Source organism: Macrobrachium nipponense, chromosome 40 (genome assembly GCF_015104395.2).
Source record: "Macrobrachium nipponense isolate FS-2020 chromosome 40, ASM1510439v2, whole genome shotgun sequence".
NCBI classification, from domain to species: Eukaryota; Metazoa; Arthropoda; class Malacostraca; order Decapoda; family Palaemonidae; genus Macrobrachium; species Macrobrachium nipponense.
Window position 1 is genome coordinate 43,915,440 of NC_061101.1, and position 12,837 is coordinate 43,928,276.

Genomic DNA, 12,837 nt, shown 5'->3' on the forward strand with positions numbered 1-12,837 from the left:
TGTATATTTTGCTGGTGAAAATATGGTAGTTTGCCCTTGAATATCAAGGCAAAACAAGTCCATTATTTTAAAGAGTTTTTTCCCATGATTGTATTTTCAAACCGAAAAATTCTGCTTGATTTACTGACCCATACAAATGTAAGGAAGTGACTGCATGTATTATAGTCATGACACGAAACTTGACTCCCTATATGATCCAGCCCATCTCAATCTCCTTGGGCCAACCTCATCAGCAATTCGAGAAACATCAAGCAGAGATATCGAGCGTGAGCAGAATATAGTTGTCATGATTTCACTTTGTTATTTTGTGAATTCGTTGGATCTACATGGTTAGGTTACTTTCAGAACTGTCATATCCCAGCCTTATTTAGACATGGATTAGACACCATGTCACAGCATATCTGAAACCGCGTGTATCCACGTGGCCCTGAATATTTCATAATTTTATGATGTTATTTGTGGTCTGAAGTATTCCGGTCTCCTTTCCTCCGCACAGGACAACATTCACGGCCTACCAGCTGGAGGAACTGGAAAGGGCCTTTGAGCGCGCCCCTTACCCGGACGTCTTCGCCAGGGAGGAGCTGGCAGTCAAACTGAACCTATCGGAGTCACGCGTACAAGTCTGGTTCCAGAACCGCCGCGCAAAATGGAGGAAAAGAGAACCACCCAGAAAGAATTACATACCTCCAGGTAAACATACAGCATATATATATATATATATATTATATATATATATATATATATATATATATATATATATATATATATATATATATATATATATATATATATATATTATATATATAACTTTTTACGATCCTCCCTTCTTCCCTTTTGAGGTGTGTTTGTTGGTTTGGGGAGGGAGGGGGTGTTAACCAGTTTGCAAAATTACAAATAAAAACATTAATCAGTATAAATGAGAAAGCTTATGATATGGTCTGAAAAGGTATGAGAGATAACAGAAGAATCGACAAGGGAAGAACAGTGAAAAGGTTGTGTGTTTGAAGTGTCTGTTGGTAAATACTTGCGTGAGAATTTGAGAGTTACTTATAAAAAAACAGCCTAACATTAAAGAGGTCATGAGCTGCAATGCATGTGCAATAATCAGTCATCAATCATGTTAACAAGGAGATATGAAACTGTAATCAGGTAGTTTGATAACTGGTCTCATAACAAAGACTTTCATGGGTAGTTTGACCTGTTCTAATTAATGCTTGTATCTTGCAACTGGAACAATATATGACACGATAACAGTAGTCTGTGCTATATATTAATTATATGTTAGATTGAAGTGGAATAGATGGTTAAATATAAATAATTCCTGAGGAAGAACTATTAGTTTGTATTTATGGATGTAGTGAAACTTAAAATAAAGCACCTTCTTAACTGTTGTTCATCTTCCAGGAGGAATGGGTGGTGCTCTAGGTGGGACTTTCAATTCCCTCAATTCCCTCAACACACTCACCTCCTTCAACACCGGCGATGCTTGGAGTTACTCCTCATATGATCCAGCCCATCTCAATCTCCTGGGGCCAACCTCATACACATTCTCAGCCAATCACAACCCCGGATATAGCTACCCAATGCTTTCTCAACCAATGATCAATGATTCCCTTTTTCCAAACCCCATTGGTCAAATGAGGACTGGGGAGTTCCAGTCACCGACCGGGATGCGGGATTTCGGGAATGGACACCTGAAGACTTACGAATATCTACAGGAAGTCAAGACGGAGGATTTTCTCCACGAGAAAAGGGACGCCAACATGAACAGCGTCCGTCATCAACTACCCACAAAGGAAAACAAGGATTCTTCCTACACCACGCTGCCTTCTTTTTTAAGTTAAACCAGGAGCTTCGAGCTATGAAGAGGGCACGCCTCCAAGAGGAAGCCCAGGCCTACGAAGCTCAAATATCTCAGGCCTATACTCCCATCGTAGCTCCACCTTCCCAGACAATCAACCAGCCTCCTTCAGCTATGCCATCTGTTGCTCCTCCAACTCCTATTGTGAGCCAGTCTCCTGGTAATTCAGTAGCTCCACCCACTCCCATGGGAAATCAGTCTACATCTGTCTCCGCATCAGGTTCTAACCGTCAGCTGCTGTGCTGTGAAGATTCCAGTTATGACGTTGGTAGCTCTCAAGCCTATGACCAACCAGTGCCTTTACATAAGTATGATTCACCCCCGATCCTCAAAATATCTCACTCACACCACCCACCTCCACCCTTGGAAAAGTATGATCCATCACCCCAACCTTCATATAAGTATGAAGGCCATCACTCACAGCAGCATGACTATGATTCAGCAACAACCTCTTCTGGTCCTGCTCATGATTATGACCCTTTACCTCCACAGGTTCCTGTGGCGAGTGACGAGGAACCACTGGTGTATCCTAATGTGGGCGTTGAAAGCCACACTGGACCTCCATCCATGGCTGACCCTCACATGCCCCCTGGATATTTCTCCCACTACCCATTAGAATCACAAGAAAATTTAGATTCACAGGATCCCTTAGATTATAGTGTCTTAGAAGCTCTCTTTGAAGGTGGGTCTTATGCTGGCCAAGGAGAGTCAGGAAATCCAGAAGCCTATCAAGAGTATCAACAATACTGACAGTATGTATTCCGGAAGACTCAATACTGACAGAAATTTGTATGAAGGCAGATAAGTGAGGGTACTCTTGCACCAAGGGAGAGTGCTGTCTGATTACTATTGGCTATATTTCATAAAAGTTCTCTGAAGATTTCTTAGCCCTGATATCTCCTTGAGATTGCCGGATTAGAATGGAGTACAACATGCCCGGTACACAAATTCAGTGAGCTTCCTCTTTGTGCCAAATACCAACCGAACCTTAGAGTTCAGATGTGTTAACTTTTCTAATATTTTCTCTATACTGGCTACGAGAATGTTAGTGATTATGTAGGGAGTTATGGCAAATGTTTATGTACTTGTATATAGAATGCTGTTGCTGAGCAAAGTTTGTGATACTTTGTGTTAATTTTTAAGTATCTAATTTAGTAGGTGGCTACATTTTGGGAGGCACCAAAATTTCATGTTTGTTTTCAAGATACCTTATATCTGAGGAAATACTCAAAGGTTTTTTTTATTACTTTTATGATTAGCATGATATTTATGAAATTGTAAGCAAGTCGTTACATTAGATGACTAAATGTACAAAGACAATTTTGTGTTGTGTCCGTTGTTAGGTTATTAATGATTTCATCCACATTGATTTCTGTGTGCCACCATTGTAAATAGCTCTCAAGTGTCCGGCATAAGCAGTTCCTTATGTAGAATGTAAGAGTTATGATTGTTTCTATTGTATTTTAACAAGCTTTCAAACATTACAGCAGACAAGAACTTACTAATTCATGATTACACTATAGAGTGACTTAGTAGGTCGTAAAGTCATGCTCAGAAGTTGCTTGCGTATCCTCCAGCCTGTCGTAGTGTTGTCTTTTGGAGTGTCAAACTCTGTGTCACAAAGTATGAAGAAGAAACCAATAGAGTGAAGTGGAGGTTTGGGCCCAACTTTTGTGTGACTTTAACAATCTGCTGTCCCCTTTCCCCCTCGCTTGCATTTATATTAGAATGCCTGTTGCAATTTAGTAATGTGCTGAATGAGTATTGTATGATTTTGTGAAAAGTGCTGACCTGCAGACAGAAAAAAAGGAAAATCACATGTTGCCTATGTGAAACGTAACCTGCACCAGGTTACCAAGCCAAGCAAGCAAAGAAGGCAAGCGTTCTAGGTTGCCATTTACAATCCTATGTCACATTTGATAGGGTCAAGATTTCGTTAGTCTTTCGTTGTAAAGTTCACCTGCTATACCAGATTATCATGTAGAAAGATCAGTCAGAAATGCTACAGGAAAGGTGCCTTTGGCAAAGAACTCCTTCATGCTGTCAAAAGAAAACACAGTGCCATTCATAGGACTGAATATAGTGGCTCCAATTGATCAACCATCTCAGCCTCTCATCTGGGGAATAATGGGATAATAACAATGATTAGAGACCCTCAGAATAGTCTGGATTAGGCCAGCCAGCCTCTAGGTGAACCAATCCTCTTATTGCATAAAGCTCTCTTACATACAAACATCCAGACATGATTCCATGTTAATATGATAACAACCACCTTGCCTCTAGCCGAAGGCCACTACAGTTTTTTGGAATAATTGTTATAATCTAAATGTGCTGTGAGTTCAGCGAATTTTGACGTCTTCAAGCAGGCATCTCCCACTACAGCAATGTGGACATTACCTATGACAAAATTAACAGCCTCCTTACAGCATGGAACCCATAGACCACAGCACCGTTCATGAGGTCCTACCTTAGCTATTATTGCTAAGAGGACATTCTTCTGCACGGAGCACACTAAGAAAGAAGAAGAGGCAAAATACATGCAATACATAATATGCTCGCAGTGCAATTGCAAGCTTTTATGCCGTACCTATTCCTGCATTCCAGCTCCATATCCTATATACAAGCTTAATTCTACTCCAGTTTCCCCCTTAATCTTAAGAGAACTTCATTGCTTTTCTCATTTCCTTAAGCAAGGGGAATTTAAACTTCATCGCCCTCCAGTGTCCAAGACAATTATTGAAAGATTTTATATTAATTGGAGAAGTTTGATCTCTGTTCAGTGCTAGTTTGATGATTTAATTTTGCTGTGTAAATATACATACTTCGTCTTAGACTAAAAAGTGGAAGATTTCATGATTCAAACGGAATCTAACGCTGGCTTCTCAGACTTCATAATATTCTTTACTTGAATTCTACTGATATAATGGACAGTAAGATCCGGGTTTAGTTTATTACGTTCTATTGAATGTAAATTAGTATTTTTCAGAGGAAAATTTCATTCTATAGATGCCCTTTTGTACGATTTAAATTCCCTTGATTCTCTAACTAACACTTTTATCTCACATTTTAGCTTTCCTTACATTCCATCTTATAGGCCGAGACTTGCCCCAAGCTTAACTAGTTAAATCCCGATGCCTAAATCAATTTCAGAAGTCCCTTCGACGAAGCACTAACGGTGAAGGCGAAAGGGCCTTCGTCTCCACTCTTTCCTTCGGCGAACAGACCGAGAGTAATCCGACATATCATTACCAATAACAAAGTTCATCTTCTGGGATGATCCCTAAGACAACGAAGTTTTATAGAAGATTAAAAGAATATATTATATTATTTTGTATTGAAATTCGCAGAGCAGAAATATTATAAAATATAAGGAAATAAAACAGTCTCTTGGCATACTCGTTTTATAATATATCCTTCGGTTTGAGTATCGAAACTTCATCAGAGGTTTCTATGAACACAGAGTCGCTGGGAGTTCAGGATATTCCACTTTTATAGATTCACGACCTTCAATATGGTACCATGTCAAAGTACTCAGTGACCTTCAAGTAAGTGCAAGCTAGGGTTCGTAAGATTTAAAATTTCTCAGTAAATATGCATATCGGGATATTCCAAAGTATATAACTGTCTTCAAATAGTGATCTCTTCAGTTGGTTACCCTGTGACTGTCCAAAACTGGTTTCCTTATCATGAAAACAAAATGTCTCGGTTCACAGCTTGAAACTGACACAGTTGAATTCAGGTGTTGGATTTGATTCTGAAACTTGTTTCATGGTCTCATAACAGATAAAATAGAAACTTCAAGAATCAGATTGATTTGAAATCTATCGACCATAATTGAAAGACGAAGAAGAGCTTTTGAAAGCCTCAGCTCCATCCCTGCAAATTAGGAAACATTAAAACCTTGGAGTAATTGACGGAGTAATTGACCTTGTATTTATAATTAGTAAGCTTTTGTCACACGAGCAACCTCTCACATAGCGAACGAACAATTTGATATTCTTAGGTATCACTTATATATTTGTAAATAAACCACATATCTTTTTCCTATTCTGTCAGGCACTCTTTGAGGCCGTCACGACTCCCAACCTGAGCCACAGCTGGAAGGGGGAATTTCATGCAGAGGAAATGGCGAGGTCAACGACTGGACTTGAACGCCCTAATTTATTGTTGGAATGGAATATAACATTTAGGCCAAAGGCCAAGTGCTGGGACCTATGAGGTCATTCAGCGCTGAAAGAGAAACTGAGAGTAGACGGTTTGAAAAGTATAGGAGGTGGAAAACCTCTCAGTTGCGCAAAGAAACAATTGTTCGGAGAGGATGAATAGCAAGATGAAAGAAAAAAGAATATCAAAGGAAGTACAGTAAGAAAAAATAAAATAAAGGGTTGGAACTAGGGGCCGAAGGGGCGCTAAAAAGAACCTCCAGTGCACTGACGGTACTGGTACCCTCCTACGGGGATAAACTATTCTTGTATGGGTCATTGATTAAAGACTACTAAAAACCAGCATAAACACATATCGGAGCTTAACGCACGCACAAACAGGCCGAATACAAGGCAACAACTTACCGGTAATCATAACTAGTGCTTTGCGCCATTAGCCAAAGATTCATCCTCTTCTTACGGTTTTTGGCATGTTTTAAACCTGTTTGTTAAATGTATATGATAAGTTCGACTGTGTTTACGACATGTTTTGCTACATTGAGGACGCACCCTGTGGTCTGAGGCTAGTGAAGGTCGGGGGACATCGCTTATCTTCATCTGTTTCTATGTGAACAATAATAAAGTAGCCTTTTGTGTGGTCCTGTCGCACTTACCTTGCATGAATATACTACTACAACACTCGCCTTCAAGTCCATGATTTAAACTATACAACAGTTGACTTTAGAGTCTGGTTATGGGTGTCTTCAGCATATTATTGAGGGAAACAATCAGAAAAGTCCTGGAGATGGTGACTCTTTCAAGCAAAACAACTGAAAATGTTAACTCGACGTCGAAAGAGTAAAATAAATCTAAGACGTTTACTCACTCAGATGGCTATGTATATCCCCTTTTTTCAGTGACCGGTGTATTGTTTCTAAACAGAAAATGGTAGTAACAGTTGTTCTAAATCTAATTATCACTACGTTTTATCAACTGTGGTTAATTCACTGGCCTGCGTTTCGAAACGTTTTTACAAAGGCCAAGGCTTTTCCAACTGATCTAGGACCCTATTTGTAAGCTGAATTCAAAATTACAGTTCAGTTTCCTGGGTCAGGTTTGGTTTCTAAGATATGTCTATTTCTATTCCAGCATATATTTGCAAAATATCGCAATTATCCAAGCGTTTATGGGGTTTGATTTTGCAAAACCGGGTCGTGGGTAACCTTTAGTAATTATTTCATTTCTCTTTTCAGGTCTAGATATGTATAAAAATGGATCGGAAGTGTAAAAACGATCCTAATAGGTTCTGTTACATCTGCGGACATGTGGTTCTTCCAGACTGTCAAGCACAAATCACGGATTTTGTGAAGAAGGCATACCAAGCTTACTTTGGAGTCAAACTAAGGGACCAGGATAAGCCATTCGCTACCCACACCTGCTGTAAAACATGTGTAAAGAACTATATTGGATTGGAGGAACAACAAAATGAAGAGTATGCCATTTGGTGTCCCAATGGTGTGGAGGGAAGGGAAAGATCACGTTACCGACTGCTACTTTTGCAGGACAAATCTAAAAGGCATCAATCGCAAGAACAAATACCATGTTCAATAACCTGATGTTCTTTCTGCTATAAAGCCAGTCCCCCATGGCCCTGATCTTCCTGTTCCTGAGCCAAATGTCACCGTGGAATCTAGCTCTGATTCCGAATCTAGTAACATAACTGATACAGCTGAGTGTTGTGCATACAGGCCAGAAGAGGACCACCAACCGTTGCCTTTGACCCAAGCCAAACTCAGTGACCTAACACGAGACCTGAACATTTCCAAGGAGTCTGCCCAGCTACTGGGTTCTCGTCTTCTAGAGAAATGTCTAATGGCACCAGGAACAACATTCTATTGGTATCGGGACCGCGAAAGAGAATTTAGAAAATTCTTCACGTTTGATGAAGCATCTTCACTGGTCAACTGTAACAATATTGCTGACCTGATTGAATTACTTGGTCTGAAGTATGATGCTACGGAATTGAGACTTGTCATTGACTCATCTAACAGAAGTCTCAAGGTAGTTCTTCTGAATAACGGAAATAAGTTTTCATCGATCCCTGTTGGGCACTCAGTTGAAATGAAAGAATCCCACAAAAGCATGGAACGTCTGTTTGCTCTGAACTACCAGGAACTTAAATGGTTGATCTGTGGAGGTCTTAAAGTTGTTGGACTCACCCTAGGACTTCAAGGTGGTTACACAAAGTATCCATGTTTTCTGTGCTTATGGGATAGCCGTGGTAATGACCAGCATTATGTCAGACAAGAGTGGCCATCAAGACATGGATTAAAACCTGGATCACACAACGTTCTGTCCCACTCTCTGGTTGAACCGAGCAAGATATTGCTTCCACCCCTCCACATCAAACTCGGTCTGATGAAGAACTTTGTAAAGGCATTTGACAGGGAAGGTAGAGGATTTGCTTTCCTCCATCAGAAGTTTCAACAAAAAAGCATGGGGAAACTTAAGGCAGGTGTATTTGATGGTCCTCAAATAAGAGAACTCATTAAGGACGCTAGTTTTGATGATGCACTGAATCTTGCTGAACTCTGCCTGGTTATCCCTTAAGTCAGTCATTGCAAACTTCCTTGGCAACCACAGAAGTTCAGAAGGTGGTTGATGAGTTAATGGAGAATTTCCGCCAACTTGGTGCGCGCATTTCATTGAAAATGCACTTCCTCCGGTCTCATCTGGACTATTTTCCAGAGAATTGTGGAATATTCAGTGAGGAACAGGGCGAGCGCTTTCATCAAGATATCAGTGTTATGGAGGAACGCTATCAAGGCTGATGGAATGTCAACTTTCTGGCCGACTACTGCTGGTGCCTGAAGAGGGATGTGGAGTCTGCTCAGCACAAACAGAAGTCCCTGAAGAGACCATCCATCCATGAGTAGCTTCCTTAGTTCATTATACTCTTCTTGCTATCTATTCAAAATATTTTGTAAGCCTTCTGTTAATAAAGCAGTCTAATGTTTTCAATATTGTTTCATTCACCCACAAATAGATCTGAATTTAGGATATTTTTAATGTGCTAATATTTCATTAACTTGATCTGATGACACACACACATATATATATATATATATATATATATATATAATATATATATATATATATATATATATTGTTATGACCTACTCGTTCTCTTCTTGAAAATGTAATCTAACACTTAAAAATGGCCTTGACAGAGGGCCAATATTATTGAAAAAGGAGGGATTTACATGAACTCTGGACTTTAGTTTTTAATGAACTATATTTACATTAAGTTACGTAGGTCCAGGAACTAATGAGGTGGTTCATTTCCGATCCGATGGAAACACATGGTTGGGAAATGAACCTGACACGGAGATCAGAATTTGCACAAAACAGGGTTTTTTCAATGCAAGCCTTATTCCAGAGGGTTTCCAATTTCTCCCACAATCAGGCATGGTGTTTGTCTCCAAAGAGATTGCATTCTAGCATCAGTACTAAGGCAAAGAGCACGTGGGGAACGTTACACACTACTTGCTCTTAGCTAGAAATATTACAACCCACTCAAGAGGCATGAAATGACTGGGAGCTTACACAGATTATTACGTTCTTGAATTACTAGGGGATGTTTACTAGCATCACAAGGGAATTAATCACAGCATTGAACCAAAATTGGGGGATGGAGAAGCTGGACAAAGAAGGAGGGAAAGTTGCCTTGGAAGAATGGAAATTAAATACAGACAAGAAGCAAAATGATTCCCTGACTGCATTAAATTTAGTCTTACAGTACCTAGAAATCCTGGGTTTGGTAGTATTCTTATCTGCTGATATTTCTGTGCACTAGGGAGATATGAGAACACTTGTGGGATCCCCCAGAGGATGCAGGAGAGCAGATGGGGTGAAGTGGAGTCTGCAGGGCTTGAGAAAGTCAGAGGAAGTTCTGAGTGGTTCTGAGAGAGAGCTGCTGTGGCCCCGCCCTTTTAAAATCTCGCCTGGGTAGGCTCCGCCCTCATCCAAGGCCCCCTGTGGAGAGTAAATCCAGAGCAGCCAATGGGAGCAAAGAGGGTTTTAGACAGAATGGAAGCTTCCAGTTCACAGGGGCAACTTGCATTTAGGCAAGTTATTGCTAATTGATGAGGTGAGGTGGGTCTGGAGAGAATTTTTAGATGTTAAATTCAATATCTTGTTTACATTTTTCGGCATGATCTCGTACATTAGAAAATTCTGGATTATTCAATGTATTACCTGTTCTGTAACAAACTCCCCGATGACAATCAATTCTGACTTTTAGTAGGCGATGAGAAACCCCCACATATTTCCGCACCTTACATTTGGGGCAAGTATGTAAATAATCGACATTGGAAGTCAGGGAGTTTAGTTTGTCTTCATGTCTAAAAGAAGCAATGTTTAACGGGTTCATGGTTATAACTCTACTGTTAACTGCCGGAAGGTGTCAGTGAATAAGGTCATTTAGCTGAACATAAAAAGGCTTATCATGAATAAAAGGAATACTAGAATAAAATGCCAACTTGGGTACAGTAGGAATATTAAAAACAGGAACAAACTTACAATCAAGAAAGTTATACAATTGTTTTTAAAAAAAGCTTGGATGGGTAGCAATTTTCTATAAAATAGTTCTGGAGAAATGAGATTTCTTGGTGGAAACCAACCAAGTGGAGGATAAAGTATAGGCCCTGTGGAAGAGAGTACTTAAGGAATTTAATTTAAAAATAAAATGACACCTGCAATAAAGATTTGTACCTAAACCAGTAAGTGTTTCCTTTCTAAAAACAGAAGTACAGAAGCCCTGCTCGTTACGGGATACAAGTATATCCAAAAATGTAAGTTTATTGCTCTCTTCGTAATCAATTGTGAACTTAATGTTGGAATGGGGTAGATTGGCATATTTAAGAAATTGATCAGCTTGCTCTTTATTTCGAAAAAGTAAAAAAGTGTCGTCTACGTATCGTTTGTAAAATAAAGGCAGAAAAGAGGGGACAGTTGTCCAGCAACTGTTCCTTTAGATGGCACATAAAGATGTTAGAAAAAAGAGGACTGTCCATGGCCGTACCTTCAACCTGAGTGTATAAGCTGTATTATTAAAAATAAAGGCAGTGTCCTGCACTTCCAGTTGCAACATCTTCTTAAAATTATTGTAATTAAAACCGTAAAATAAAATAACTCGTTGGGTGTGAATTTTGTCTAAGATTATTTGCATTGTCTCTTCCACAGGGAAATTGGTAAAAAAAGACTCAGCATCCAAGCTTACCATAAATAAATCAGGATCTTACATAAGAACGTTGTCCCTAAAATGTTCGGAATTTTTTACTGAATAATTATTCATAGAAAATTCATTTAATAAGGGCCCTAAAAACTTAGTCCTTTTATAATTAGGAGTTTCGTTGGAAGCAAGCATAGGTCTAACAGGGACACCGTCCTTATGCACCTTGGGCAAACATTGTTCCATAACCTGAATCTGAGCCTGACAGCTAATTTATCTTGCTGACCTCTTTTATTAACTCCGTATACACACACACACATGTATATATATATATATATATATATATTATATATATATATATATATATATATATATATCTGTGTGTGTGTGTGTGTATTATATATATATATATATATATATATATATATATATATATATATATATATATATATATATATAACCTACCTTCTGTCTTTTGCAGCGTCCTTCCCAAACTCAGCCTCATTGTTTTCTGATTTTTATTGTACACTTTTTCCCTTTGGGCCCTTCTACGGTAGTCCCTTCTTTGACTTACATTAGTTACCATTCTCATTGAAGACTTGTCATCTCTGTGAATCTAGACTCTAGAGCTCAGTGATCTGATGGCCAGGTTTGTCTCGCGTATGTTTGTCACCTCTGGTATGCTATACCTGCAATATAGAATTATAGCTAAGGAGATGATCCTAAATTTTAATCAAACAGTTGGCCTTTAATTACTATACTAAAGAATGGAAGGTATGGTATACTATGGGAATGGCAGGCTAGCAGCAATGATGTGTGGCTTTAAGGGGAATAAAAGAAAGCAACTTAGAGAAATATGGAGATCTGTTCATATCAAAGGGATATGCACATTATGAAATGGTCAAGTTTTAATCTTAAGCCATAGATTGTTTGGAATCCATCACCATTATATGTCTCAATATGCATTTCTGCTGTAACGTTATGAAATGGCCAAGTTTCAATCTTAAGCCATAGATTGTTTGGAATCCATCACCATTATATGTCTCAAACTTTATAATGCATTTCTGCTGTAACATCATGGAATGATGGCAGCTCAGATTCTAATTCTACACATTATCTTGACAATTTTATAAGATTTGGAGTGCCTATGTGAAAAAGAAATAGACTATAAAGAGTAACACCTTCATAACTATAGAAAATATTCACTTTATGATTTAATGTAAGGTTACATTTGACAGTGCCTCGGGTTATTTCTTATGCAGAAAATAAAATATTTTTTATTAATGTTTACATATCGAGTAGCAACAACCCAACGCTCCCTTTCGATAAACCATATCCTTGTAGGTTAACTTTTTTATTTTCAAAGCCAGAACTAATTAGTAATGTATCTCATAAATAATGTCAAGTATATAGACAAGAATCATTGATATATTAAAATCATTTTGATATGATAATTTGAAAATTTATTTCATATATAATAAATAAATATATGTTAGGAAGATATAGTCACCCTACTATTGAATATGAAGTATCTTAACTTTGAGAACTATTACTTTTAGCTTATATGATAAAATATTCTCAGGTTCAATTTTAAGAACATC

The 12,837-nt window shown here is 38.5% G+C and overlaps 1 protein-coding gene across 2 annotated transcripts in view; it reads left to right on the forward strand.

The window, feature by feature from the left end:
- LOC135212121 (barH-like 2 homeobox protein) overlaps positions 1-5,254 on the forward strand; it is a 24,740-nt gene extending 19,486 nt beyond the window's left edge. For both annotated transcript variants that reach the window (XM_064245519.1, XM_064245520.1), the window contains 2 exons: positions 497-690; positions 1,405-5,254. In XM_064245519.1, the coding sequence (XP_064101589.1) occupies positions 497-690; positions 1,405-1,844 (634 nt within the window). In that variant the 3' untranslated portion in view covers positions 1,845-5,254. The remainder of the gene's footprint in view (positions 1-496; positions 691-1,404) is intronic.
- The last annotated feature ends 7,583 nt before the right edge of the window (positions 5,255-12,837 follow it).